We start from the raw sequence: 25784 nt of genomic DNA, 5'->3' as shown, positions 1-25784 counted from the left end.
GCGGGCGTCCGCACGTCTCCGCGGGGCCGCGCGCGCGGCACGCACGCGGCACGCACGCAGCACGCACGCACACACGCGGGGGCGGGCCCAGCCGTAGCCAGGGGCGTGACCGTCGTCAGGGGCGAGGCCGTCGTGGGGGCGTGGCCGTCGTGGGGCGTGGCCGTCGTGGGGCGTGGCCGTCGTGGGGCGTGGCCGTCGTGGGGCGTGGCCGTCGTGGGGCGTGGCCGTCGTGGGGCGTGGCCGTCGTGGGGCGTGGCCGTCGTGGGGCGTGGCCGTAGGCTGTGCTGACTGGGTCGCGCGAGGTCCGCAGGTGCCGCTGGGACCTCACCTTGAATAATTTCCTGATAACCTGTTATTAAAAGCGTCATTACAGGCATCGCCACACCAGGTCTTTCCAGGGAGGCAGCGCTTGGACTGACAGTCCCATTTCATCCAACGGTAAAGTTTTCCTAGCATCGGGGCAGATTCATCTGGGCTTTTCTGTCGGGTAGGACTTCAGTGGTGAAGGAGGAAAAAGGGCGTCCCAAGAAATGGAGTGTGGGACCCTCTCGGCAGAGACCTGAGAGGCAGGGAGGCAGGGCAGGAGCAGAATAAAAAGAAGGTGGCGGATAGGTTGGAGAGGTCTGGACAGTCTTGAGTGCCAGTTGAATGCAACAAGCAGAAAGAAGCCTTTGCGGATTGTTAAAGGGCAAGAAAGGACAAAATTGGTGTCTCAGGGAGTCCCTGGATGAATCAGTTTGTGAAAAGGCCGAAGAGGGAAAGAAAGCCAAGAAGTGGTTGCAGGGATCCAGGAGGGAGGTGATATGGGCCTGAACTTGGGAGCGGCTTGGGGAGTAGACAGGAGTCCCTGGGTGGCACAAATGATAAGTGTTTGACTACTAACTAAAAGGTTGGAGGTTCAAACCCACCTAGAGGTGGCTCAAACGCACCTAGAAGCACCTTGGAAGAAAGGTCTGGCAATTTGCTTCTGAAAGGTCCCAGCCATGAAAACCCTATGGAGTAGAGTTCTACTTTGCAACATATGGGGTTGCCACGAGGTGGAGCTGACTTGAAACCAACTGGTTTTCCGGCAGTAGAAAGGAAGTTGAAAAGGAGATTTTTAACAACAAAAAAAAAAACTTTTTATTTTGAAATAATTATACATTCACAGACAGTTGAAAAAATTGCATAGGGAGGTCCCGTGTATCCCTCACCCAGTTTCCCCAGTGGTAACATCTTGCATAACTATAAAACCCAAAACCCACTGCCGTCCAGTAGATTCCTACTCATAGCGACCCCATAGGGTTTCCAAAGCTGTAAACCTCTACAGAAGCAGGCTGCCACATCTTTCTCTCATGGAGCCACTGGTGGTTTCAAACTGCTGACCTTTAGGTTAGCGGTTGATCGTTTTAACCACTGCACCACCAGAGCGCCTGCATAACTACAGTAAACCAAAAAACTAAACCCACTATTGTGGAGTAGATTCTGATTCACGGCGACCCCATGTGTTACAGAGTGGAACTGCTCCATAGGATTTTCTTGGCTATAATCTTGACCTTTAATCTTTATAGAAACAGTTCGCCAGAACTTTCCTCCACAGAGCTGCTGGGTGGGTTCAAACCGCCAACTGTTAGGTTAGCCATCAATCGCAAACCACTTGTGCCACCCGGAGACCTGCATAGCTGTAGTACAAAATCTAAACCAGGAAATACAATCTAAGAGCTTTTTCGAATTTCACAAAAAAAGACATACACTGAAGGACTAATTAGTAGAATTTTAATTAGACCAACAGGTCTTAGAGGAAAATGACAGGAAGCTTGGGGAGTTCATGGGAAGCTGGGCTGGAGTAGAATGTTCCCAGAGAAGGCATGCTAGCTCCACGGGCTTTCCAGCTCCACGGGCCAGAGCAAGTCAAGGTAACAGGGTCAGGGATCCCACTCTCAGCCATTTCCATCCCCACCAAAGAAGCTCCCCTGACAGACTGGGCCCTCTAGCCTTTAGAAGGACCCTCTGAAGAGAGAGGCTGCTACAGCCAGACATACCCACAACCCTGGATGAGGAAACAGATCCCCTCAGAAAGCAAACAGAGCGGCCTCGTTTCCTTCCCTTTTGTCTTTGGGGAATTGGCATTGACTGTGGGGATGGGGGGAGCAGCAGGGGACGTTGAGAGCATCCCAGGCTTTTCTTCATCTGCTGTTTAATAAAATCGCAGGTCCAGCCATTAGCTACTTCTCCCATCTAGAGACAAAGCTATTTTTTTAGGGAGAATTTCATTCACCAAGCATTTTGGAAAAGTGACATTTATTGATCCAAGAGCTCAGTTTCTTTTAATCTTCTCACATTCCCATCCCACAGATTAGGAGACTGAGGCTCTAGGAAGTTAATTGACTTTCCAGAGGTCACACAGGTGGATAGCAAAGCTGGGCACAAACTCAGGCCTGTCTGACTCTGATCCACTGATCCACCTGTTGATTGGAGAAATAAGAGTAACAGCTCTTCGTACAGCTCAATCTAGGTTGGGAAATTCACATCCATGAGTTCAATGGATCTTTATGGCAGCTTTTAAGACAGGTGGTGCTAAGAAATAACTTTAGTTCTTTGAAACAGATGAATAAAACTAGGCTCAGAGAGGTCAGGTAACTTGCCCAAGGTCAACATGGAAGCAAATCCAGGTCTGCTACACTCCAAGAGCCGTACTCCTTCACCTGGCCACTCTGGCCTTTCTCTTACTCCCAAGTGCTGTATAGCCCAGCTGGATGCCGAGATCGACACATGGAAGGACAACTAACAACACAGAGCAGGCTTTGGGAAAGCTGGGCGCATCAGGAAGGGGGATGTCCAAATGCCATTTGGACAGGTGAAGCAGAAGGTGGGGGAAATTGCAGGCAGAAAGCAAGACAGGATCGAAGGTGTGGAAGGTAAAGGCGTTGACTGCTGTGCAGAAGGGAGTAGGAGGCCAGCCTGTCTGGGTGAGAGCTGCAGACTGTGCCCAGAGAAAGGATGCGGTGGGAGGTGGGGGTGAGCAGGGAGACAAGAAAGCCCAGGCCTCCCTCCTTCCCTCATGGGGTGACCCTGCCTTGCAAGGGCATAGCAGATTAATGCCACCAGGAGTCACTGGAGATTCAGGACCCCTTGGAATGTGAGGGGAGGGGGACTCCGGAGATTAAGGACCCGAATGTGAGGGAAAGAGATGAAGGTGGTGGGGTGGTGGGTAACAAGGCTGGGCCCCAAAGCACCTTGAACATTTACTCAGAAGCATGGCCTTGTCAGAGGTGAGCAAGAGCCAGAGATGCGATTGAAACACGAGATCCAGCTTGCATTGGTTGGAGCCTTCCTTACCTGTGGTCTCTCTGCTGGGTTCAAGGATGAATTTCCTCATTGTTTAAGCAGTGGTTCTCAAAGGGTGGTCCCTGAATGAACAGGGCATTAGAAATACAAGTGCTTAGGCTCCACCCGGACCTGCTGAATTAGAAACTCTGGGGTGGGCCCCGCCACCCTCCACTAAAAAAAAAAAAAATTCCAACTTAAGCGACCCTATGTGTGTCAGAGTAGAACTGCACTCCATAGGGTGTTCAAGCAGATCGCTAGGCCTTTCTTCCAAGGCTCCTCTGGGTGGGTCTGAAGCGCTGACCTTGTGGTTAGCAGTTTGCGCCGCCTGGTGGGGCCCAGCAATCTGCATTTCGACAAGCGTAGGCGACTCAACGCAGGCTGGAGTTTGGGAATCACTGATTTAAACTAATTTGAGCCCCTGATGTATGTTATTTGCTGCTCAACGCCTCTAACAATGGTTCTCACCCTTGGTTGCACATTGATATCTCCTTTAAAAATGCTCATGTCTACACTCTGCACCCAGAGATCTTGATTTGACTGGTCAAGACTGGACCTGGTCATCAGGATTTTTTAAAGCTCCCCCAAACTGAACAATATGTGTAGAAATTGTTAAATGGGAGTGCTACGTTTCAATGTGTGTATTTTCACACACATATACCTCCCCCAAGTTACTCACAGAGTCCTCTAAGTGTGAGAAGCAGCTGTAAGGGACCCAAGAATAGGTTGTTGTTAGGTGTCATCGATTCGTTTCCGACTCATAGTGACCCCATGCACAACAGAACAAAACACTGCCCGGACCTGCACCAGCCTCACAACCATTATGCTTGAGCCCATTGTTGCAGCCACTGCGTCAATCCATCTCATTGAGGGTCTTCCTCTTTTTCTCTGACCCTCTCTTACCAAGTGTGATGTCCTTCTCCAGGGACTGGTCCCTCCTGATATGTCCAAATATGTGAGACATAGTCTCACCATCCTTGCTTCTAAGGAACACTCCGGCTGTACTTCTTCCAAGAGGAATATACAAGAGGGAACATTCTGTGGGAGCACATGGGGGGGCGGCCGCAGACCTGGATGTTTAGGAGGTCAGACGGCCAGGCCTCAGGAGAGATGCCACGGAGCAGTGAGGTGTGGGAAGGACTGACAATCGTTCCCAGCTTGCACAAGTATCTGATGGTGGGGCCCTACCTGGGGATGGAGACACCGAGAGAACCAGGCTTCTTCCTCAGAAGAAAGGGCTGGCGATCTACTTCTGAAAGGTCACGTCCGTGAAAACCCTGTGGAGCCCAGTTCTTCAACACATGGGGTCACCATGAGCTGGAATCCACTCGACAGCGACTTTTTTTTTTTTTAATATAGTGATATGTGCCAGGCACTGTTGTGTTTTATATATACTCTCAAATTCCCACAACAGGCCTGTGACGTAGGTGTTGTGAGGGTTGAGTAAGCTCATACTCAAAGTGTTTAGAAGGTGCTTGGTAAGCACTGGATAACTGCAGTTATTGCTGTTGTTATTATTCTTATAGGCCACACGAACAAGGGAAACTGAAAGCCCACAGAGGAATTTGTCTGCTGTTTACATCCTGCAACTGTCTCCAGAAGCTCTAAGAAGGCATAAGAAAATTCAGACTCTCCAGGCTAATATCTTCAGTGTCAGCTCCCTGAAGAGAAGGATACAGCAGCAAACAGAATCCCCGGAGCCAAGACTACTGCCTGGCACATAGTAGGCCCTCAGTAAACATTTGTTCAATGAATAAATGCATGGAAGAATGAATGAAGATTGGGGCCTCTGAGGAATTCTACCCCAACTTCCCATCTGAAGTATTGATTCATTCTAAGACAACCCAGCCAAGTGGTCATCCATCCTCTGCTTCCATACCTGGCATCATAGGGAGATCACTACCCCCTGAGGTAGCACACGGTTCCAATGGCCAGCCCCATCACTTCCACTTCTTGGTCCCAGCTCTACCTTCTTATAACTTTGAAGGTGGCAAGCCTCTCTGGACCTTCTCCTGGCCATGGAGGAAGGGCTCTTAGGAGGGGTGCCTACAAGCCTGGCTGTGGGAGTGATGGACTCATGTTGGCACCTCAAGTGGCACTGGCTGGCATCACTCCTGTCTTCAGCCCTGGCTCACCAGGCTGCCCAGCCATTCTACCAATGGGAGGGCAGCAGGACAGTGGCCCAGCCCCCACCTAGTGCCCAGTGACAGCCAGAGTAGGTAGTTCCTTGCCCCTGGCCCACCTTCTCCTCTGCCCCCAGCCAGCTTCCTAAGCCCAAATCCCAACCTTACCTCCCCTCCTCAAACCTCCCCATTGGTTCTAGGGACCAGTCCACATTTCTTGGGGTGGTCTTTGAGGCCCATTCCCATCTGGCCCCTACTTCCCTCTCCAACCTTATTTCTCCCCACTTCCCACAGCACAGTCAACTCCCCTAGGCCAGCCTTGCGTGGTCCTGCACCCAGGCCTTTGTCCCTGGCCTGCTTTACAGCTTCCTCCTACTTCATTCTGTAAGTCCTGAGCCATTCTTCAAAGCCTCTGAGTGGGACATCAGTGCCTCTGAGAACCTCCCTTAAGAAGCCACTCTCTGTACCACTCAACCGTTCAACAACTATTTATTAAGCTTGTTGTGTGCCAGGCAGTCTGCTACAAAACGAGGATGCTGTGCATAGAGGAGACATGTTTCCAGCCCTCACAGACCTCAGACCCCATTTTGTGGGGCTTCTGCTCCCTTGCTGGGCTGGTGGGAGCCATGGTGGGCTTGCTTCACAGAAGAATGAACAGAGGATGCGGCGTGCAGATGGCAGGCTGGCTGAGAGGGCCTTCTTCCTCCCCCAACCCTGTGAGCTCTATGCTCTTTTTTTCAATTTGATTTTTTTGAATAATATCACATAGTTCAAAATTCTCCCCAGCTACCCAGGTCTCCTTCCTGGAGGCAACAACTGTTACTAGCTTCTCACTGATAGGCATTTAGGTTAGTTTCAATCCTTCGCTATTAGAGAAAATGCTGGAATAGATAACCTTGTTCCCAGATGTAACGGCACATGTCTGGGTGCATCTATAGATGTACCAGCACCAGCTGCCTCCAGGTCAATTCCAACTCTCGGTGACCCCCGTGTGCCAGAGTAGATCTGCGCCCCACAGTGTCTTCAGTGGCTGACCGTTCAGAAGTAGATCAGCCGGCCTTTCTTCTGAGGTGCCTCTGGGTGGACTCAAACCTCCAACCTTTCAGTTAGCAGCCAAGAGCATTAACCATTTGCCTACGTCCCCAGGAAGGGGGGCAATAAGCTGGCTGTCCATTTCTGCCCTGGCTAGTTCTGTCTGAGCAGATAGCCCTGACTACTAGGCTTTGCAGCTCAAAAGGAGGGACAGGCAGTGGGGTGGGGATGTTTGAGAACAAGCAGCTGGGTTCAGGGGCTCCATCCTGACTCTCCCAGCCTTGGCGATTCCAGATCAAAGAAGCCTTGCTGAGCCTGCAGAGGCGGCACGTGCAGACCTAACCCCAGCTGTCTGAGAGGAGGCAGCCTGTCCTCTTTCCTCTACCCACAGCTATCTCCACTGCAGTTAATGGCAGCTCCTTCCTTCCAGTTGCTCAGGCCAGAAACCTGAGTCATTTCAATGTCTCTCTTCAATTGCAAATCCTCTTGGTTCAACCTGCAGAAAGTGTCCAGAATCCCACCCCTTCCTGTCTCTGTTCTCGCCCTGGTCCCAGCACCATCACCTCTCCCTGGATGACTACAGCAGCCTCCTCTCTGGTCTCCTGTTTCTGCCCTCGCCTGCCACAGCCTCTCTCAAAGCAGCATGCAGAGGGATCCCGTTAAGAAGCTACATCTGAGGTTGTCGCACCTCTACTCAAAACCCTCCAGTGGCTTCCAGCTTAGAGGAAAAGCTAAGCCCTTTCATGGCCTGCAAGGCCACCTCCACTGCCGAGCTGCTTGCTCTTCATTCTGGAGAGAGACACGCCGATAATCACAGCGACACACTGGCTGGCAGTTCTTGTTTTTATTGGTCAAGAGCTCTTTACAAAACCCACACACACATCCACACACACACACAAGAAGCCTGTCCTGCTCTGGCCACTCCCTGTCCTGGTCTTTCCAAGATCAGCCAGGGGAAGCCATCCTGCAGCCCCACTGGGATTTCTGCTTCTCTGCTCAGGAGCAGAGGCCGATACCCCTGCTGTGGGGGAGCAGGTAGGAGTAACAGAGAAGCAGTGTCATCCTCTCCCCTCCAAGCTCCCTGAGCTGCCAGCCTAGGCCCCAAGGGTCCCAGCTAGAAAGGCCTGGGGATCACCTTCTGGTTGAATCCCCCCCATCCCCATTCTGCAGCCTGGAAAATGGAGGCCTAGGAGGCAGTATGAATGGCCCAAGGTCACAGTGTCAGTGGTGGAACAGGGAGCAGACTCAACCCTCCCCTGCATAGTGCTTCCAAGATGTGGGATGAGCCTGCATGGTGGGCCCTGCTCAACCTCAGGGAGAGGACAGCCAGGGCTTGGGCAGGAGGGGAGTGCCCAGAAGTTGTCCCTGGAGCCCATGCCCAGGGATGGCCGCCCCAGGGCAGCTGAGTGAGCAAAAGGCTTGGCAAGCACTATAAAGGTTTGCCAAGGGTGCCCTCCGTGACTGCCCGTGTGGCCTGCTCAGGTATGCGGTCTGGGTCTGTAAGGATACAGGTAGACGTGCTCAGCTGGCGTAGGGAGTTCAGGACAGCTGGTGAGAGAGAGACAGAGGGAGATTAATTCACCTTCTGGGGTCAGGGCCCCATTCCTGGATACTGAAGACAAAGGGATGGGGGAGCACAGCCCCTCCCAGGACCTCATCTGACACCATCCCGCTGGCCAGAAGACCACCCAGATGGCATGGTGAGGTGGCCAAAATGCTAGGCTGTGTTGGGGGGAGGCTGGAGCTGGGGTCTGAGCAGGGTGCCTCCAGGGGGCAGGCAGTTGCTTACGTACTTGGCCGGAGCGCGGGCAAGGAGCAGTACTGGTCCAGCCAGGCCAGTGAGGTCTGGCGGAGGCTCTGCAGGCTTGCCGTGGACACCATCCCATTGAAGGACTCGAACAGAGGCCGGATGAGGATGCTGAACTGGGCTCAGGTCAAGGAGCAGGCCCGCTGTCCAGCCAGCAGCCTCACCCACCTCACATGTCACCCTGAAACCTGTCCCAACCTAGGGGAGTGGCTGGCCACTATCTAACCTCAAATTCCAAGGGCTCCTGCTGCAGCACCCCACTCCTTCCAAGGCCTGCTTGGCTCTCTGGTCCTCAACCCCCTCCCTCTGGCTCCGCCTTTTGTGCTGGACGGTACCCCATCCTTGGGCTCCAGCCCCGGCTCAGTCAAGAGGTTGACTCCTGAGCCAGGGTGAGGGAGTGAGAGTCCCTGTCTTCTCAAGGCCTGGCCCTACTCAGAGTTAAGGTTCTCCAGACTCCTCTATGGGGCTTCCTGAGGGCAGGGCTACAGCTCCCTCAGTTTCCTTCTCTGCTCCTAGCTCATTAGTGGGCAAGCCTGCTGGCCAAGATGCCGAGGGCCTGGGAGGGGACAGAATCGCAATCTCTTCACCTGGGGAGCAACCCCAGACCCCTGCCTGACCTCTGGTGCTGCCCCCATAGCTGCCCAGCCTGAGTCCGAGCGAGGATACCACCCAGAACTTCCAGTTGTGCAGCGTTCGGGTCCGGACATAGTCATCAAACATGCTGCGCATCTGGTCAAAGCGTTGGTGTGTGATGGGCACCCCGGTGGCAGGCAACTGCTGCTGGCAGAGGCTGGGGGCATGGCTGGGTCAGGGGCTGGCGCCGGCAGCACGCCCCCTTGTCCGGCGCCCACCCCTCGCCTACTTAATGGCGGCGCTCAGCTGAGCAGCACGCCCCCTTGTCCGGCGCCCACCCCTTGCCTACTTAATGGCGGCGTTGAGCTCCTCGATCTGGTCACGCAGCCGCTGCGCCTCCTCCTGCATCGCCGCCCGCTCCTGCTGCAACATGGCGATGTACTCGGCCGTCTTCTGCAGCGTGGTTGCTTTACTCACCTGCGGGAGCCACCCCGAGGCTCAGGTGCTGAAGCTGCCCTACCCTGGGACCCACGGGGGCTCTGGGGTGGAAGGAGGTCGCAGAGCTTGGGGTGTCCTGGGGTTTGGTCTTGGGTAGGGCCCCAGGAAGGGGCCCTGGGGTTCTGGAGGTGCCAGCCTGGGCTGGGGGCTCACCTTGAGGCTGGGCTGGGCACTGAGTGTGCTCACCAGCCCATGCAGGGTGTCGAACCCCAGCTTGATGTTGAAGCGTCGCTTCTGCTCTGCAGAGATGTGGGTGATGCGCCGGTTCTCGGTCTTGGGGGAGATAGTGGGGTGAGCCTAGGAAACTCCTGGGAGGCCTGGGGGTAGCAACGGGATCTTGAGGGTAGGGGGATGGCACCTACCTTGTTGTTGTCTGGGCGCCCCCGGCTTAGGATGGGTTGAGGGGGTGAGACGCAGAGGTTCAGAGCCCCCGGGCCTAGTATGGAGTTGAGCTCCCCAGAGAGCCGCCGCTCACCACCTGTGCCAGGGACAGACAGACCGACAGACCAACACAGAGGAGAGGGTGCCATTGCCTTGTCCTTCTCATCCTGACCCCAGACACAGCCCCCTCTCCTTCCTTTCCCTCCCTCCAACCCCCACAGTCCCCCAAGCCCTGCAACCCCTCTTTACCGCTGGGCGCTGGGGGTGAGAGCCGCTCCACTTTGGGAACAATCAGGGGCCTGGGAGAGGCCAGTGTCGTGGGGCCTGGAGGAGGCCGGGGCGGTGTGGGGGCCGGGGTCAGGGGAAAGAAGGTGCAGGGGAGTTCAGGGACCATCTGCTGGGGTGGAGAAGGGCAGAGAGTCAGGGTGAAGCCCCTGGGCTCACCCAACTTCCCAGTGCCCACCATCTTACCGGCGACCCTGGAGGCCGGAGGAGAGCACTGGACACAAGGGGCGGTTCCAGAGCTTGCTCAGGCTTGGCTGTGGACAGGCAGACGTATGAGGGTCCTGGGGCTAGTGCCAGCCCACCGCCCCCAAGACTCAGCCCTCTCCTCCAGTAGCCCACACTCCCCTGGGCTATGTGGCCTATGCCCCTAACTCCTCGCCAACCTACCCCCTGAGCCTGCCCCTTAACCTTCCCCCTCTGCTCCCAGAGGCTCCCCACTTTCAAGTGTGGCCCCACCTCCCCATTTGGCCCTGTCCCTTCAATCTCACCTGCTGTGAGCAGTTGTGTGAGGCAGGGGTTGGTGCCTCCAGCACTGGCAGTGGGGCTGGCGGTGGCAGGGTCCAAGGTGGTGGGGGTGGGCTTCCGCCCTCTAGGGCATGGGGTGGGGGGCTTGCCTCTGGGCCGCATGCCCCGAGGCACTGCAAAATGAGGCCCAAATGTGGGCTCCGGATACCCTGAGGGCAAAAGGTCTACAGGGAAGGGGGCTGGGGCTGGGGCAGGGCCTGACCCAGGCTGTGGGCTGGGTGGGAAGGCTGTGGGAGCAGGCAGGGGGGACGCTCCTGTGGCAGGAGGGGCAGCAGGGAATGGGAACCTGGGAGAGAAGAGGGGCTCTTCCTGTAGCAAAGCATGGGGTGGGGCCATGGGAGGGAAAGCAGGTGAGGGGCAGGGCTCCAGGCCTGGCACCTTGGCTGAGGTAGGGTAGTGGAGGAGGGGTGGGGGTGTGGGAGGGGGTGGGAGTTTGGACTTGGGGTCTTCAGGAAGGAGGAAATCAGAGTTCAAGTAGGCACTGGAGTCCAAGGGACCAGGGCAGCTGTTCCGAGCCTGGTTTGGGGAGACACATGGATACTCAGAGAGCAGAGAGGAAAGCTGGCCCTTGCAGGCACCCAGGCAGCCTCCTGCCCTGGCTGAGCTCTGGGCTGGGCACTGGGGAGAGATAGGAGAAATGATCCCTTTCCAACACACAGGCACCAAGAGTGGAACATGTTTACACACACAGCAGTCACGAGAAGAGCATCAACCTTCCGGCTCATTCATTCATCCACCATGTCGTTTATCAACCACCCACTAACTCATCTATCCAACCATTCATCCTCCAACCACTCACCTACCCATTTACCCTCTCACCTCCGAGCTAGCTCATCGACCTATCACTACGCCAGCACGCCAGTTTATCCAACCATTCCTTCCGTTATCCACCAACCTACCCATGGTGTTGTTGTTGGGTGCCATCAAGTCGATTTCAACTCATAGCAACCCCATGTGACAGGGTAGAACTACCCCACAGGGCTTTCTAGGCTGTAACCTTCATGGAAGCACATCGCCAGGTCTTTTTCCCACGGAGCTGCTGGGGGGGTTTCAACCACCAACCTTTTGGTAAGCAGCTGAGCGCTTAACTGTCGTGCCACCAGGGCTCCTTACCCATCATAATCCATCTATCCACCATCCATATATTCACCAGCCATTTCTCTACCTCCTAGCCCATTCATGGATCTACCAAACTATTTATCCAACCACTAGCCCACCCATCCAACCAACCACCCGCTGGCCCATATATTCACCAACCATGGATCCACCCATCTCCATCTACAACCCACCTTTCCATGTACCAACACACCTATTCACCTGTCCACTCACTTGTTTCCTCATTGGTCAACCATTTACCAAGTGCCTGCTATGTGCCAGACTGTGCTAGGTGCAGGGGGTGCAATGGTGAGCAACCACAGCCCTCCCAGCAAGAAATTCACAGGCTTGGGGAGGTAAGAGACACCTCAACCACCAACTAGATAGTGCCTGAAAGCCTACTGAGGGAGGGAAATGAAACCTGACCCAGGAGCAGTGAGGCACCATCTGAATTAGCCTGGAAGTTCTTGAGCCAAAATCATAGATGCGTTCTTTCCTAAACATTTTGGCTCATTTACTTCTCGTCTCCGAGCTTTCGTTCGTGATGTCCCTCCCATCTGGCTTGCCCTCTGCTGGTCTCTTGCTCTGTCCAAACCCAACCATTTGCCAAGGCAGAGGTCCCCCTCCTCCAGGAAGTCTTCCACAAGCATCCCAGCCCTCAGCAGGATGCTGCTTGTGCTCCCCTGACCTCATCCTCCCTCCCACATCCCTTGAGTCCAGTTGTGCCCCACGGGGCAGAGATGGGCTCCTGTGTCCCCTCCAGTCTCCCTGTGTCAAGCCAGCTCCAGGCTGGGCACTCAGGAAGTGATAACAGAACATGAAACTGAACACAAAGCGCATGGGGCCAGGAGCCAGTGCTCAGGTGAGGTGGGAGGTGCTGGGGGGGCCAGGAGCCAGTGCTCAGGTGAGGTGGGAGGGGCTGGGGTAGGGAGTGAGCTCACCTGCAGGCGGTGGCCTGAAAGGTGGGCCATGCCCAACAGGGGGTTGGGGGGCACCTCCGGGCTCAGGATCCCACTGAAGAGGGGGTCAGTCATGGGCCTGAAGCTGGGGGGCTCCGGGAAGTTTGAGGGCGTCTGTGGCGGGCGGCAGTTGGTGAAGAAATCTGTAATTCAGACACACAGGGTGGCAGCAGTTAGGGCTCAGGCGGGATGGTAACCAGGGGGAGGGAGGAGAGCCTGGCACCCTCTCCCCAGACGGGGCAGGCGGTGGGGTGGGGACTTGCAGACAGGGTGGGGGGGCAGCTTCCACAGGAGATTGTGAAACGGGGGAGTTTCTGTCTCAGTCAGGGGAAGCAGCAGCAAAGGCTGGGTGGGAGGCAGAGGGAATGTGGGGTGTGCACAGGGACCCCAGGAAGCAGCCCTCCCTTGGCTCCCATACTTTACTCCTGAAGCCCCCTCCTCATTCCCAGGCCTGTCTGGTCCCCTTGCCTGCTCTCCACAGCAGCTCTGTGGGGTTATAGAAAGGGAGAATGGGGGACAGCAGAGACTGCCAGGCAGGGAATGGGGTGGGTCCAAGGGGAGAAGGCCTGGGATGGGGAAGGCCCTGGTGTTGACAGGAGTTCAAGGGGTGTGTTAGAGGTCAGAGGGGTCAGGAGGTCAGTGGGTCTGGGACAAGGTGGGTTTGTTGGAAGGTCAATGGGTGGGGCTACAGGGTAGTGGGGTGAAGGGCCTAATGGGGTGATGGTCAGGGGTCAGAGGGTGGGCTCAGAGTGGAGGCAGGAATGAGAGGTAGCTGAAAACCCTAGACGCGCTGGTGGGGAGGCGGGCAGCCAGATTGTTTGGGGTGCGGGTTGTGTAAGACCTAGGCTATTCTGGTTTTGGGAAGCAGCTGCCTGCGGCCCTAACCACATCCCGGGCCTGGGTGCCGCCTGTCCACCCGCTCCCTTCCGGGCACCTTTCTCTGACCTTGACCAGCCTTCAGCCCTCACCAGCTCCCAAGGCTGGGCTGGTCTGGCTAGATCTGACCCCACCTAGGCAGCTCCCAGAGGCCCCGGCTGGGTTCCAGCCCCGTATTCTTCCCCCCACACACTGGCCAAGAGAGCTGGTCAGGCCTCTCTCCCCAGAGCCACCTCTAAGGATACCCAGAAGTGGGTTAGATAGGGCCACCCCAAACCTAGAACCTAGTGGGGTCAAACATGTGTGTGTCTCATGTGACTCTGTCGGAAGACATGAGGCCTGCGTGTCACCATGTGGTCTGCGTGAAGCACCTGTCTGTCTCCTCCTGTGTCTGTCCCCATATCCACAGCTCTACCTGAGCCCTGTGAAGCTGTCCTGATGTGAAGGGCTTGGTGTGTGCATGTCTGGTCTGAGCCCATGTCTGTCGTGACTGAGTGTGTGTGTGTGTGTGTGTGTGTGTGTGTGTGTGTGTGTGAGCACGTAGGTGCATGTATTTCCTGGGCGACGTGCTCTTGCTTTAACAGAGGGCCTGGGTGAGTGGTCACTAGTCTTCCACCTCCAGGGACCGTGGGCCTCATCCCCAGACCCCTGAGGCCTGGGCCCTAGAACCAATGCCATGCTTGGGCCTGGCCTGGCTGAAGGCCGGAGACGCACTCCCTGCCCACTGCTGCTGCCCGCTGCTGCTGCCCACTGCCCCAGGGCCCGGGCAGGTCATGGACTAGCAAGCTATCTCATCCCCTTTCTATACGCTGCCTGTGCTTGTCCCCCTGCCCAGCCACGGAGAGAAGTTGCTACCTAGCCCCAGCCACCCGCTGATCCCTGAGCCCTAGGCCCCTGTTCCCCGCACTGACATGCCATCCCCTCCCCCAGTCCCTCCTGAGCTCCCTCACTGAGCCCTCCTAGCTCCCTTGCCCCACGGTTCTGGTTCCTTCTCGTGGGAGGAGCTATCCCGTCAATCAAGGCGCGGCCCTAGTCTTGGGGTGCTCCCTGCCCTCCCAGCATGCTTAGCTTTTGAGACCACTGCCTCAAGTCCTCTTACCATAGCTTGCCCATACTTGCCCCACCCCAGCAGCCACCCTGGGTTGAGAGACATCGCTTCCCACCCCCAGCAGTGTCCTGGTTTTGCCCAGAGCCTGGGGTGGGGCCTACTGGGCTCCTACCTGTGGCAGGGGTCCGTGTGCCCAGACAGGGGGCCACCCTACCAGGCTGGTCTGCTCCCAGGGCACTGCCATGGACACTTCTGCCCCTGTAGCCCCTACCCCCCACCCCAGGGCTGGAGGTGGTTCCTCCTTCTCTAGTCCCCACCCCATAGGCCACCACCTCTTGACTGACAGGCACAGGACCCTGTGGAAAGGAGGGGACACTGACATTATGCCCTTTATCCCAGGGAGCTTCTTTCTGCCCCCCCCCCCAAGGCCTTGGGTCAGACCGACTGAGCCCTGATGTCCGCCTAGCCCCCAACAGCTCCAGCGGCACCAGGTGTAGGAATGTGAGGACAGTCTCCAAGAGTGACAGCAAAGTGGGAAAGAGCCTGCTGGGAAAACAACACAGGCACTTGTGCCAATACAGAGACAAGTATCTCTGGAGGGACACAGGCCAAACCTGCAGTCTTTGAGGGGAACTAGTATCCGGGGTCAGGAGAGGGAGGCAGGGAAACCCTTTACTTAAAAAAATGCATTACAAGATGTGAAGCCCGGGATTTGCTTAAACATAACAAGGGAGGAAAGGAGTGCTGAGGTCTCCACTAACTGGTGGACCGCTGATAAGTGCTGAAGCTGCTTACATGGGGCTCATCAAACTACTCTGTTTCTCTACTTGTGTGCATGTTGGAAATTTTCTTTAATAAGCAGTTTAAAAATGCATTACATAAATAATAAACCCAAACAAATCAAAGCCCCTCTCTTCCCTGAGGGTCCCTGCATCCATGGCTTTCCTGGAAGCCCCTGAAGCTCAGGAGAAGTTGCCTGCAGCCTCAAAGGCCCTGGTTCCCCAGCCAGGTACCCTGCCTGGGCCTGCCCTCGTCCAAGGCCACACTAGCTGCGTCCCAAAGCCAGACAGAGGGAGATCTTGAAAATTACCCATACATCCTCCCACCTCCCAGGAGGGGCCTGCCACACCTGAGATCTCCATGAAATCATCCAGGCTGGGCTGCAGAGGTGCCAGGTCTGGCTGGATCATGTCAGCATTGCCCACGTAGGCTGGAGGGACAGAAGTGGCATGGACTGGGGGTCACTGAGCCTCCCCACTCCCGGCTGTCCTCTCTCAGTGCCTGGATGCTCACAGGCCTGAGCCTCTCTTCCCAACCTGCTTCCTGGGTGCAGGCCCTCACCATCCTCGGGGGGTAGCTGCAGGGGTGCGGGGCTGGGCTGAGTCATGGTGAAGAGAGTGTCAGAGATGTCGGACAAGAAGCAGTCGAGGTCCAGGAGCTGCCGCCCGCCGGGCTCCTCCTCTGGGCCCCCCAGCAACACAGGCACCACACTGGAGAAGAGCTGTTCTCGCCATCGCTCCGGTGGCTGCCACCCCCGCTCCGCCTAGGGAGACAGAGCTGTCAGCACAGGAGGGCCCCTCTGCTCCACACCTCCCTGCCCAGGAGGTAAAGCCATCAGCTGGCCAGAAGCTCCCTGTGCACAGCTCCGCTCACCTGTCTCTGGGGGATCCTTTTTGCTGCCTGAAAGGCCAGGACCACCTCCACTGGCCTCTCACAGCATCCCCCAGGGCGATGGACTGAGATGGCCCACTGGAGAGCTAAGGGTCCTCTTCCTGCCCCATACACCTTTTCCTGTCTGGGACCCTCCTGCTCCCCCATGCCTCCCCAACATCTGCTCAGTCAACCAGAAGGCTTGGGGTCTCCCCACTGCTGCAGCCTCCAAAGTTTCCCTTCACAAAAGGAATGGGGCTCAGCCAGAGGGACAGCAGTCACTCCCATTGCCTCACACCCCACCCGAACCCCTGGCCAGTGCCCGGCCTACCCAGCAGATCCTGCGGCCAGGGAACACCCACCTGCTTAGGGGCCAGGAGGTCACCTTCCCTGCTGGACTTACGGAGCTGCAGGACACAGAGTTGGACACTGGCTCCCTTGCCCCTTTCTACCCCATTCCCCCCAAGGCCTCCTCCACTCAGAAGCTCCCACCCAGATCTATGGGGTCCCCCATCTCCCCTCGGGAGCACCCTCGCAGGTTAAGAAGGCTGCGAGGAGGCCCTGTGGCCACACGGTGGCGCTGTCGGCCGCGCCCACAGAGAAGGGCTCTCCTGGGAGCAGGCGGCGGGCGCAGCCACAGGGCGAGGGTCTGGGGTCTCCCCCGGGCCTCCGCTGACCCGCTTCTTGTAGTAGATGCGCCACTTGTGGTACTCGCGCATCACCACCTCGATGCGCCGCTTCCAGTAATTCCCCTCCAGGACGACGGCCTGGGGAAGGTGGGGCAAGGGCTCAGGGCACGGCTGGCACCGATCGGCGGCCCCACCCTCCCCAGTCCCTGTCTGGGCCGTGCAGGTGGGTGGGCAGGTGCGTGGGCAGTCCCGAGGCCGCTACCTCCGGTTTCCGGTGCTCGTCAGCCTCAGGCCCCTGCAGGGGTGTCACGAAGCCACACACGGGGCTCTTCCTCCGCTCCACGTCTAAGGGAAGGGGGGCCTGGTCAGGGATCGCTCAGCTTCCTCATCCTCCATCCCAAGGGGACTGGGGCTCAAGTGGTACACTACAAAATTCTGCCTGGCCTTCATTGCCCGGCCTAAGTGCCACCTCCTCCAGGAAGCCTTCCTTCCTACTTAGCCCTCCCACATCGCCCTCTTCTGTGCTGACTGCTAAATGAACCTCCCCCACCTCCTGTGCCTTAGGAGCCTAGGAGGTGCCTAGGTAGTGCTCGCTGAATGGGACTATGGGACTGCAGGCCACCGGGAGTGAAGGTCTAGGATCAGAATGACAGGCCCAGGGCCCTTGGTCCCCAGCCTCAGGCTCCTCTGCACTGCCCAACCCCCATCTAAGAAAACCACCCTTGTCCACTTCAGGCTACCTATGTGAGGGTGAAAACCTCCACTCCCCCCCCTCTTCCCCCCAGTCTCCAATCCTGACCCTCAGGCCCATAAACACATTCCAGGCTCTCCTTTATCCCCTGAACCTTTCCCTTCCCTTTGCTACCCTGACAAGCTAGCCTTCCACCACTTTCTTTCTCACCAAATTCTGGAAGAGTTATCAACACTTGCCACCACCACTTCCTCACCTCCCGGACTCATTGGTATCCCTCCAGCTCGGCATCTGCCCCCATGCCCCATTGACCCAGTCCTGAACTCAAGGCCCCATCCTGTGGCTTTCCCTGCCGCACCCTCTGAGACCTCAGCTGCAAAGCACCCAACAAGCTCCTTGTAACACCCACCTCCTCCCTATGCCCTGGGAACCTTCCCCCTCTTCTCCTGCCTTCCTGACCACTTTTCATGGATCCCTCTCATCCTGCCCCTTTCCAGCTCCAGGCTCATTGCTCAGCTGCCTGGGATCCCCCACTAGGATGTCCCAAAGCTCGTCACACTCGGGAAGTTTGGGGATGCCCCTCCCAGCCCGTGACTCCCCTGCACTGCTCTGATGCCAACAGTACCTCCCAGCCACCAAACTCCCCTCTGGCTCCCAGCATTTCGAGTTGTCCAGTCCCACAGGGCCAGTGACACTTCTACCACTGGCTCCTCCCCTCTGTCCTCCGGTTTGCTGTCATTTCTCACCTGGACCTCCCTGCTCCAGCCTGAAACCCTCCAGCCCACCTTCCTGCTGCAGACAGCTCAGTTCTTCCTAAGGCACAGTTCAGATTCGAAACCCCCACGGCTCCCCGTAGCCTTCAGGATAAAGTCCAGACACCTTAGCTTGGCTTTCAGGCCCCTCCACCTAGCCCCCGTCTGCCTCTCCTGCCCTGCTGCACCCTTCATGTGTCACCTTGAAGCCAGACCAAGCCTCTGCTGTTTCCCCGCAAGAGCTCACCCTCTGGCTTCTTTCCAAGTGGAACACCCTTCCCTTCCCTCCTCTGCCTTGTCCCCATCTACCAACCCTTCAAGATAACACCTCCTCCAGGAAGCCCTTCCTCCTGCCCCCACAGCCCTGTCTGCTCCTCTTGTATCATCTAGTTCCTTGCAAGCTTGTCTCTGTCCCCACTGAGAAGGCAGCAGGAGTGTGACTGTTCACCCTGAATCCTGCATCTGGCCTGGAGCCTGGCTCACAGCGGGCCTTCCATAGAGGCACACTGAGTCCCACACAGAGCCACTTTTCCTGCCAGCCCCAACCAAGAGGAGGATCGTGGACCCTTCACGGCGTTCATGGAGGCCTGTCCTGCCTCAGTAAACTTCCTCTGGGACAAATGAGAACACAGAGGAAGAGGACCACCGGAACGTGAAATTTATTGGGACTTTCAGCATCTTCACAAAGCTCTGTCCTAAAAGACAGTTTCCAAAACAGATACCCATGGGATCAAGGGGGAGGTTTTGTCCTGGCCATTCAGACAGAAAACAAAAGGAGAGGCCCTTGGGTGTCTGTACTCTGGGGGGGGGGGGGTGGTTAGAGCAAGGAGGGTCTTCAAGTGTATCTGCCCCTGGGGTCCCAGCTGAGGAAACGAGCCCCAAGAAATTCCCCGGTGAACCAGGGCTCAGTGGGCCCAGTTCGGCACTCCCTTCCCCTGCCCAGGGACCTTATTGTTTGGACAGGAGTGCAGTGACGGGCTTTCTATAACACTGATAAGTTCATCCATTCACTCAGACACGTAACCCTTTGCACCTACACTGGGACAGGGCCAGCAGGGATGAATCAGGGCCTTCGGCTTAGCTGAGGAGATAAGGAAAGCACACAGATAGCAAGAGATAAGGCAAGGTGGAAAGTCCTTGCCTGAAGAGGGGTGCAAAGTGCTTGGGGAGCTCCAAGGAGACCGAGATGATTTTGGGGTGTGGGTAGACGAGGGAAGGTCGAGATCTTGGAGGCCAGGAGCCCACAGAGAGGCGGCAGGGCCCTTCTAGGTTAGCCATGGCACTGGTGCAGCATGCCATAGCCTGCCCCTCACCGGAAGGCCACCTTTGAATCTCTGGTGCTCAGACCAGGAGGAGAGTCCTGGCCTTTGTTATATGCCTGCCATGTGCTGCTACTATTATCACAATAACAACAATAAACCCCAGCAGCTCACCACAGGAAGCCCTTCTGTGTACCAGGCCTGGCCTGAGATATGAACGATCTCATTAAAAACTCACAGCAAACCTCAGCAGTAGGACCCAGTATTTTTATGCCCGTTTTACAAATGAGCAAGCTGTGGCTCAGGGAGGCTGGGGACTTTCCCAAGGTCACACAGCTAGGGAGTGCTAGAGCAGGACTCAAACCCAGCTCTGTCTCAGAACAGGGGTCCTGCCAGCAACCTGTGCAATAGCTGGGGACCAGGCTCTGGGTGAGGACCCCGGCAGCACTACACCTCTGCTGTTGAGGATTTCTGCTGCAGGGCAAAAGGTGTGCGTCCTGCCCAGCTTTGGGAAAGAAGGGTGAAGGCTGAGACCTTGGGGGGACACTGACTCCCCTGGACACTTGCTGGTTTAGCCAGGGCCCATCCTGTGAGTTCTCAGAAATGGCAGACTCAGAGAATCTCAGGGTGAAAACCTTGCCCATGGACCTGCTGGGAGGTCTGTGTTCTTAGGTGAGGGCTGGAAGGCAGCCAGCTGGCAGCAGCAGGAGCTGCCCCACACAGCCCCCGCTCTGCGCCCGTCATGCTCTGTGACCCTGAACAAGTCATTCACCTTCAGGGCCTCAGTTGCTCATCCATAAAATGGGGGTAATAATACCCAGGGTTGCCAGGAAGCCTTAAATAAGATTCTTATGAAAACTCTGGGCATGTAGATGAGCCCAGAAAAGCACTCCCTCTCTCCGCTTGGGTCGAATTCTGAGGACCAGTACAGAGAACAGCGCGTGGGCTGTGTGTTCCCCGCTCAGCGCAGCCTTTGACCCTACAGCACGACCTGATCTGAACAAGGTCCCACAGGGGCCTCTGCTGCTCTGCCAGCAGGGGGCAGCTCGTTTCCCCAAACAACTGCTACCTTGTCAAGGGCAGATCAGGTTCAACCATCATTTACTGGGCGCCAACTGTGTGCGAGGCCCTTTCATACCCATTATCCCGAGGCCAACCTTGAAAGGTAGGCCTGTTGGCCTCATTTTATAGCAAACGGGTTCAGAGCAGTCAGACAAGTTGTCCACAGCCAAACGGCCAGCAACGGGCAGAGGCAGGGTAGGAAATGAGCTCTGGGTGACTCCAAGTCCAGAGTTCTTTCCTCCACACCATGTGGCCTCTTGGGGCCCTGTCCTCCCAAATCTCAAGGGTGCGCACCTACTGGGTGCTCAGCAAGGGCTAGGTGAAAGGCTGGCAGAGGCCCGTGGAGGACCCTCAGTCCCCCATTGGTAAGAGGATGCGACAGGCCCACTTTGTCTACAGCCCCTTTCCACCTTGGCATGGGAGGCACCTGATCACACCAAAGCAACGAGGAAAGAGCCTTGAGCTGACTCCCGGCAGCTCGTGTCAGCGCCAGGGGTGACCCACCTAGTTTGGCCAGCTTCACAGTGGGCAGCACCCTGTGGATACATTTCCTAAAACCCTCTAGAGGTCAGAGGCTGTTCAGGGGCCCTGGTGCTGGGGACCTATCTCCCCGAAAGGTCTGCAGCCAGGCCCCAGGGTTTTTCTGGACAGCCCCTCTGCCTGGCTGGGGCGGCCGTGTGCCCACTCACACTGGATATACCAGGCCCTCCAGATGGCATTGTTGAGGCGAATCTTCTCTTGGCAGAGCAGCTTGAGGCCTTTGAAGTTCTTCCACTTAGGAGAGACCAGCTTGCCACTGTTGAGGGAGAGGGCGGGTCAGGGGGCAGTGGAGAAAGGGGAAGACGAGGGGTAGCTTCTGCAGCCCCACACTCTTTCCATCACTGGGGGGCGTTTTGAGGGACCCACCAATCCTGCCCCTCACTCTAACCTGCCTGAAATTCCTATCCTGAGAGTTGGACCTTTAAAATACCCTCCCAGGTCCCCATGGGGGGACCTGTGTGCTCTCTGGAGACAACTGCTTGTTAATTTACTACCAGAAGCAGAGCCAGGGCTGAGTCTGTTTATCAGCTGGGTCCTTGGAAGGACAATGCCCAATAGCCTCATGGGCGTTGGTCTCCTGGGCTGGCTGGGGGAGTTCTCAGACCCACTTCTTACTTACGGAAACTGAGGGTCAGGAAGGGAAAGGGACATGCCCAGGATCACATGGCCGGAACTCAGGCCCTGTGGCTTTTTCTCTATCAGTCCCCCTGTCCCTTAGGCCCAGGAGACGCGGGGGGATGGATGATGTCTGCTTGGTGGAAAGGGGCTCTCTTCACCAGAAGGGGCTTTGGAGCAGCACTGCCTCCTGCCCTTCTGCTGCCTGCCCTGTCCAGAGTCCCAGGGGGCAATCTGTAGCTGAGCTGTGTGTGAGCCCCTTCCTGGGGGTATGCAGCAGATGAGACATCAGGGCGCAGAGGAAGGCAGCTCACCCTAGATCTAGCCATCAGTCAGCTGGGTGGGAGGGAGGGGCTCTACTCTCAACGTCCTGCCCTGTGGGACACAGGCCAAGTGTTTGCCTCCAGGAAGCTGACCCCTGATGGTCCCTCCCTCCTCACGGTCTACAAGCTGGGGTTGTGTCCAAGTCCCCTCTGGCCCACCTTCTCCAGCCCTTGCTCTAATGGGAAGCCTGAGGCCCCAAGGCTTGTCTTTGGCAAGCCCGGCCTGCTCTCCCAAGGGAGGCAGGACATCCTGTGGTGGGGTGGGCAGTCTGACTCCTCAGCCCCTCTCCCTGCAGCCCCTTGGCTGCAGGGTCAGTCACTGGGCCCCCTCTCCTCTCTGGTCTCCAAGCTCCCATGTTTGCTTTGGGAAGGGGGGGGGACTGCCACCCAGGGGACAACAGGCCTCATTACCCAAATAGAGCATAGCACCCAATGCCCTAGCCCGCTGGCTGGCCCCCTCCCTCCAGGAGTTAGATAAACACCATCTGCCCAGCAGGGACATACAGAGGTGGTGGTGGGGGAGGGTACACTGACACCTCCTGGGCCAGCTTCTTTGGTGGCACCTGGGGGGACTCCTGGGTTTGTTGCCCCTGCCTGTGTCCCAGCAACCTCCTGGCTACTCAGTTCACCCAGTGTTAACCCCAGTCTGCCTGCCTTCCCTCTCCACTTCCCTGTGGAGGCTATGGCACTCATGGGCACTCAGGCCCAAGCAGGGCTTGGGGGAACACTGACAATATCCAAGCCCAGAAGAATAGCCTGGGGCCAGGTTCAAGAGCTTCCAGTGACCAACAGGAAATCTGGGAATCTTGGGGATAGGCTGGGGAAAAATTTCAGAACTCCCTGTTCAGCTCCGCCCTCCCCCCATGCAGGAATTCCCTCTAGAGCACCCCTGACAGGGGTCTGCGAGCTCCTCCAGTCCCAGAAGCCATCTTTCCATAGCCAGCCAGCCCTGACCATGAAAAAGTGCTTTCCTGGATCCTCCCTGGGGCTTCCACCCACAGACCCACGGAACACAGCCCCCCCCTCCCCCCAAGAGCTGCCTCCCCTGCTCACAGCTCCCTGATGGTGGAGAAGGCAAAGTGAGGCCCCTGCAGGCATCCTCTCTAGTCAGGCTGGCCAGTGCCTCCTCCTACATCCTGGACATTTCCCATCCAGTCAGTCTCCTGGACACTCTGGCTCCCCAGACCCTCTCCCCTCCAGAAGCCCCTATCCTTGGGAACGTTTGAGGGCTAACACACTGTCCCAGTCTGAGCCTGTTTCCCCTCTACTTTTTTTTTTTTTTTTTTAATGGGGAACCCAAAGGCTCCTCTGGCAGCGAGTCCCCCCACCCCTGGCTCAGCTCTCACTCCCCCAGGGCCCAGCAGAGAGATTTCATACTCTGGGTGTTTGAGGAGAACAACCAGCCAGAGCTCTCCATCTCAGGGGTCCCTATTGGTTTACATCAGCCTCCAACCAGCCCCTCAGAGGAACGGTTCTCAGGATGTGCTCCGTCCCCTACCTTGCCACCTCCCTTTCGGTCACCCATGGTCTAATGGGGGTGGGGTGAGCCGCCAAGTAGGGCTAGGTGTAGTGTCACACAGAGGAAGCCAAAATTAGGGATGCGTGGAAATGGGGAGCCCCTAGAGGTGCCCGCATTCGGTGTACTGGCGGAACAGGACCTGAAATGACCTGTCCGAGTCGTCCCGTGATCTTTGGGAGTTGGGGGGGGGGGCAGGAATTTGAACTTTCCACATCGGTCCGGTGCCCTGGAAGATCAGGTTGCAACATGACCTGGGCCCGGGGCCAGAGCATGTGGGCCAAGGTTACATCGCCTCCAGCCAATGGGGTCTCGGCTTCGCTGTGGGGGCGGGGGGGCGGTGAGCCACACTGCCCGCAACCTCCCCCAGCCCCGGCTCCCTCTCGGCGCGGCAGGTGCCGGTCCGCAGCCAGCGGTTGTCAGAAGAGGAGGCGCCGCGGAGGAAGAAAAATATATTTGCACAGAGAAAAGATCAAGGCCAGCCTATCCTCCTTTCTCCCCTACGGCTCCCGGTTGATAATTTATCCTTGTCCCTCCGCTCCGGGGAACTTTGCTCCAGGGCGCTGGGCCAGGGCCCGGGTTCGCGCCCTCCCCTGGGACGCTGGCGAGGCGCGGAGGCCGGGCGCAGCCCGTGCGCTCTGGGACGCGCGGAGCAGGGGTCCTGGGAGGCGCTGGGCGCTGGGCTTGGCGCCGCGACCCCGGTCGGCGAGCCGAGGCCCCCGGGACACAGCACCCTCTGCCGGCCCGAAGCGGGGCACCTCGGCGAGCTGCGCCCCTCTGGGCGGGTCAGGGCACCCTCCTCCCACCACCTTTGACCGAGCGGATCAATAAGAGATGTCCCGGCAGCTGGGGGCGGACGAGGGACCGGGTCAGTCTCAGGCGACGTTGGCGACGATCGGGACAGCGCCGGGCGGCGGGGAGTGGCGCGCGGGGCAGGAGCAGCGTGGGTTTGAGCCGGGGCTGCTGGGGACCGAGCCAAGGGTCGCGGGGAGGCTGGAGAGGCCCCGGAGTGGAGGGCGCGGCGGGGCGAGGACGGCCCAGGGCCCTGGGCGCCAAGGGGCAGCCCGGCGCTTCCCTGGGGGAGAGCGGCCCGAGGCGGAGGGCAGGGGCGCAGGGTGACGGCGGGGAGGAGTGGGCCCGGGGCGCCGAGGCCGTGGGGGCCGCCGGGCCGGCTGGGGAGGGGGCCGGCGTGGCCGGGTCTCCCAGCGCCCCCGGGTCCAGCGCTCCTGGCCGCGTGGGTGCCCGGGGCCCCAGCCGTCGGGCCGGGAGCCGCCCTCACCTGTAGGCCAGGCTCATGCACTCGAAGAGGCGGGTGAGCGTGGGGTCGATGCTGCGCGGCCCGAAGTCGGCGAGCCCCACGGGCCCCTCGCGGTCGCGCCGCCGGGCCAGCGAGTCGCTGTGCGGCGACGACACCATGAAGTGGCCGCTGTGGATGACCTGCGCGCGGAACAGCCCGCCCGCGCCGCGCCGGAGGCTCGGCTCCTCCGAGTCCGTGTCCGAGTCGGTGTCCGGGCTCGGGGCGGCCCGCGCGCCCTGCAAGCCCGCGGCCAGACCCGCCAGCGCCCCGGCCAAAGCCATGGCCACGGCCGCCCTGCCCGGTGCGCCCGGCCGCCGCGCCGCTCGCGTGGCCTGCGCGCCTTATTAGCATAGCCCCGCCCACCTGCCGCGACAGGCCAGCCGAGTGGGCGGGGCCCGGTCCCGGGGCGGGGCCTCCGGGGCTCGGGGCGGGGCGGGGGTCATCCGCCCGCCCAGGTGAGCGCGGAGCGGCAGGGGGCGCGGGCGGGTCGCCCCTTTGGAAGGAAGGCCCAAGTGAGTGTGGGCGAGTGTGGAGGCCCTAGCTGCCCTCCCGCCTTCCCTCCTGCTGTGGCCATTGGCATTCCTGATGGAACCACCTCCACCTGGCTTCCTAAAGAGGTCTCAGGAAGGGTCGACTCAGCCGTTCACACCTCCTGTGAACGCATCTTAGTGCCTGCGGTTCTGCTTTCAGGGGGCTTTTCCCGTAGGGCCTAAGACCACCGGCCCCCCTCAGCTGACTCTTACCCCACTGCCTTCCTGACCTCTCAGCGCACATTCACCCTGGTAGTCCACACTGCGGGCAGCGCCCACCTCTAGAGCCTTGCGTGGAACACCAGCCAATGCCGGTAAAGGGTGTGACCACAGGAAGTTCCCAGGACCCCGACCTACCGTTATGATCAAACTACACCTGCACGAGAAGTCCAGGAGGGTTACGTGTGAATCC

At 58.1% G+C, this 25784-nt stretch overlaps 1 protein-coding gene across 1 annotated transcript; it reads right to left on the bottom strand.

The window, feature by feature from the left end:
• Positions 1-6406: 6406 nt before the first annotated feature.
• MLXIPL (MLX interacting protein like) lies at positions 6407-25123 on the bottom strand. The gene is made up of 17 exons (XM_064294827.1): positions 24825-25123; positions 21241-21347; positions 17050-17132; positions 16836-16925; positions 16521-16565; positions 15850-16051; positions 15638-15718; positions 12567-12727; positions 10494-11046; positions 10192-10259; positions 9970-10114; positions 9702-9817; positions 9493-9612; positions 9191-9318; positions 8935-9058; positions 8255-8384; positions 6407-8009 (listed from the first exon to the last, which is right to left on the bottom strand). The coding sequence occupies exons 1-17, from the start codon at positions 25121-25123 to the stop codon at positions 7891-7893; spliced, it is 2571 nt and encodes an 856-aa protein (XP_064150897.1). The 3' UTR covers positions 6407-7890.
• Positions 25124-25784: the final 661 nt, after the last annotated feature.

The sequence above is a fragment of the Loxodonta africana genome, chromosome 12, assembly GCF_030014295.1.
Source record: "Loxodonta africana isolate mLoxAfr1 chromosome 12, mLoxAfr1.hap2, whole genome shotgun sequence".
Classification (NCBI taxonomy): domain Eukaryota; kingdom Metazoa; phylum Chordata; class Mammalia; order Proboscidea; family Elephantidae; genus Loxodonta; species Loxodonta africana.
Note: the sequence above shows the minus strand (reverse complement) of the source record. Positions and strands in the feature narration are given on the sequence as shown.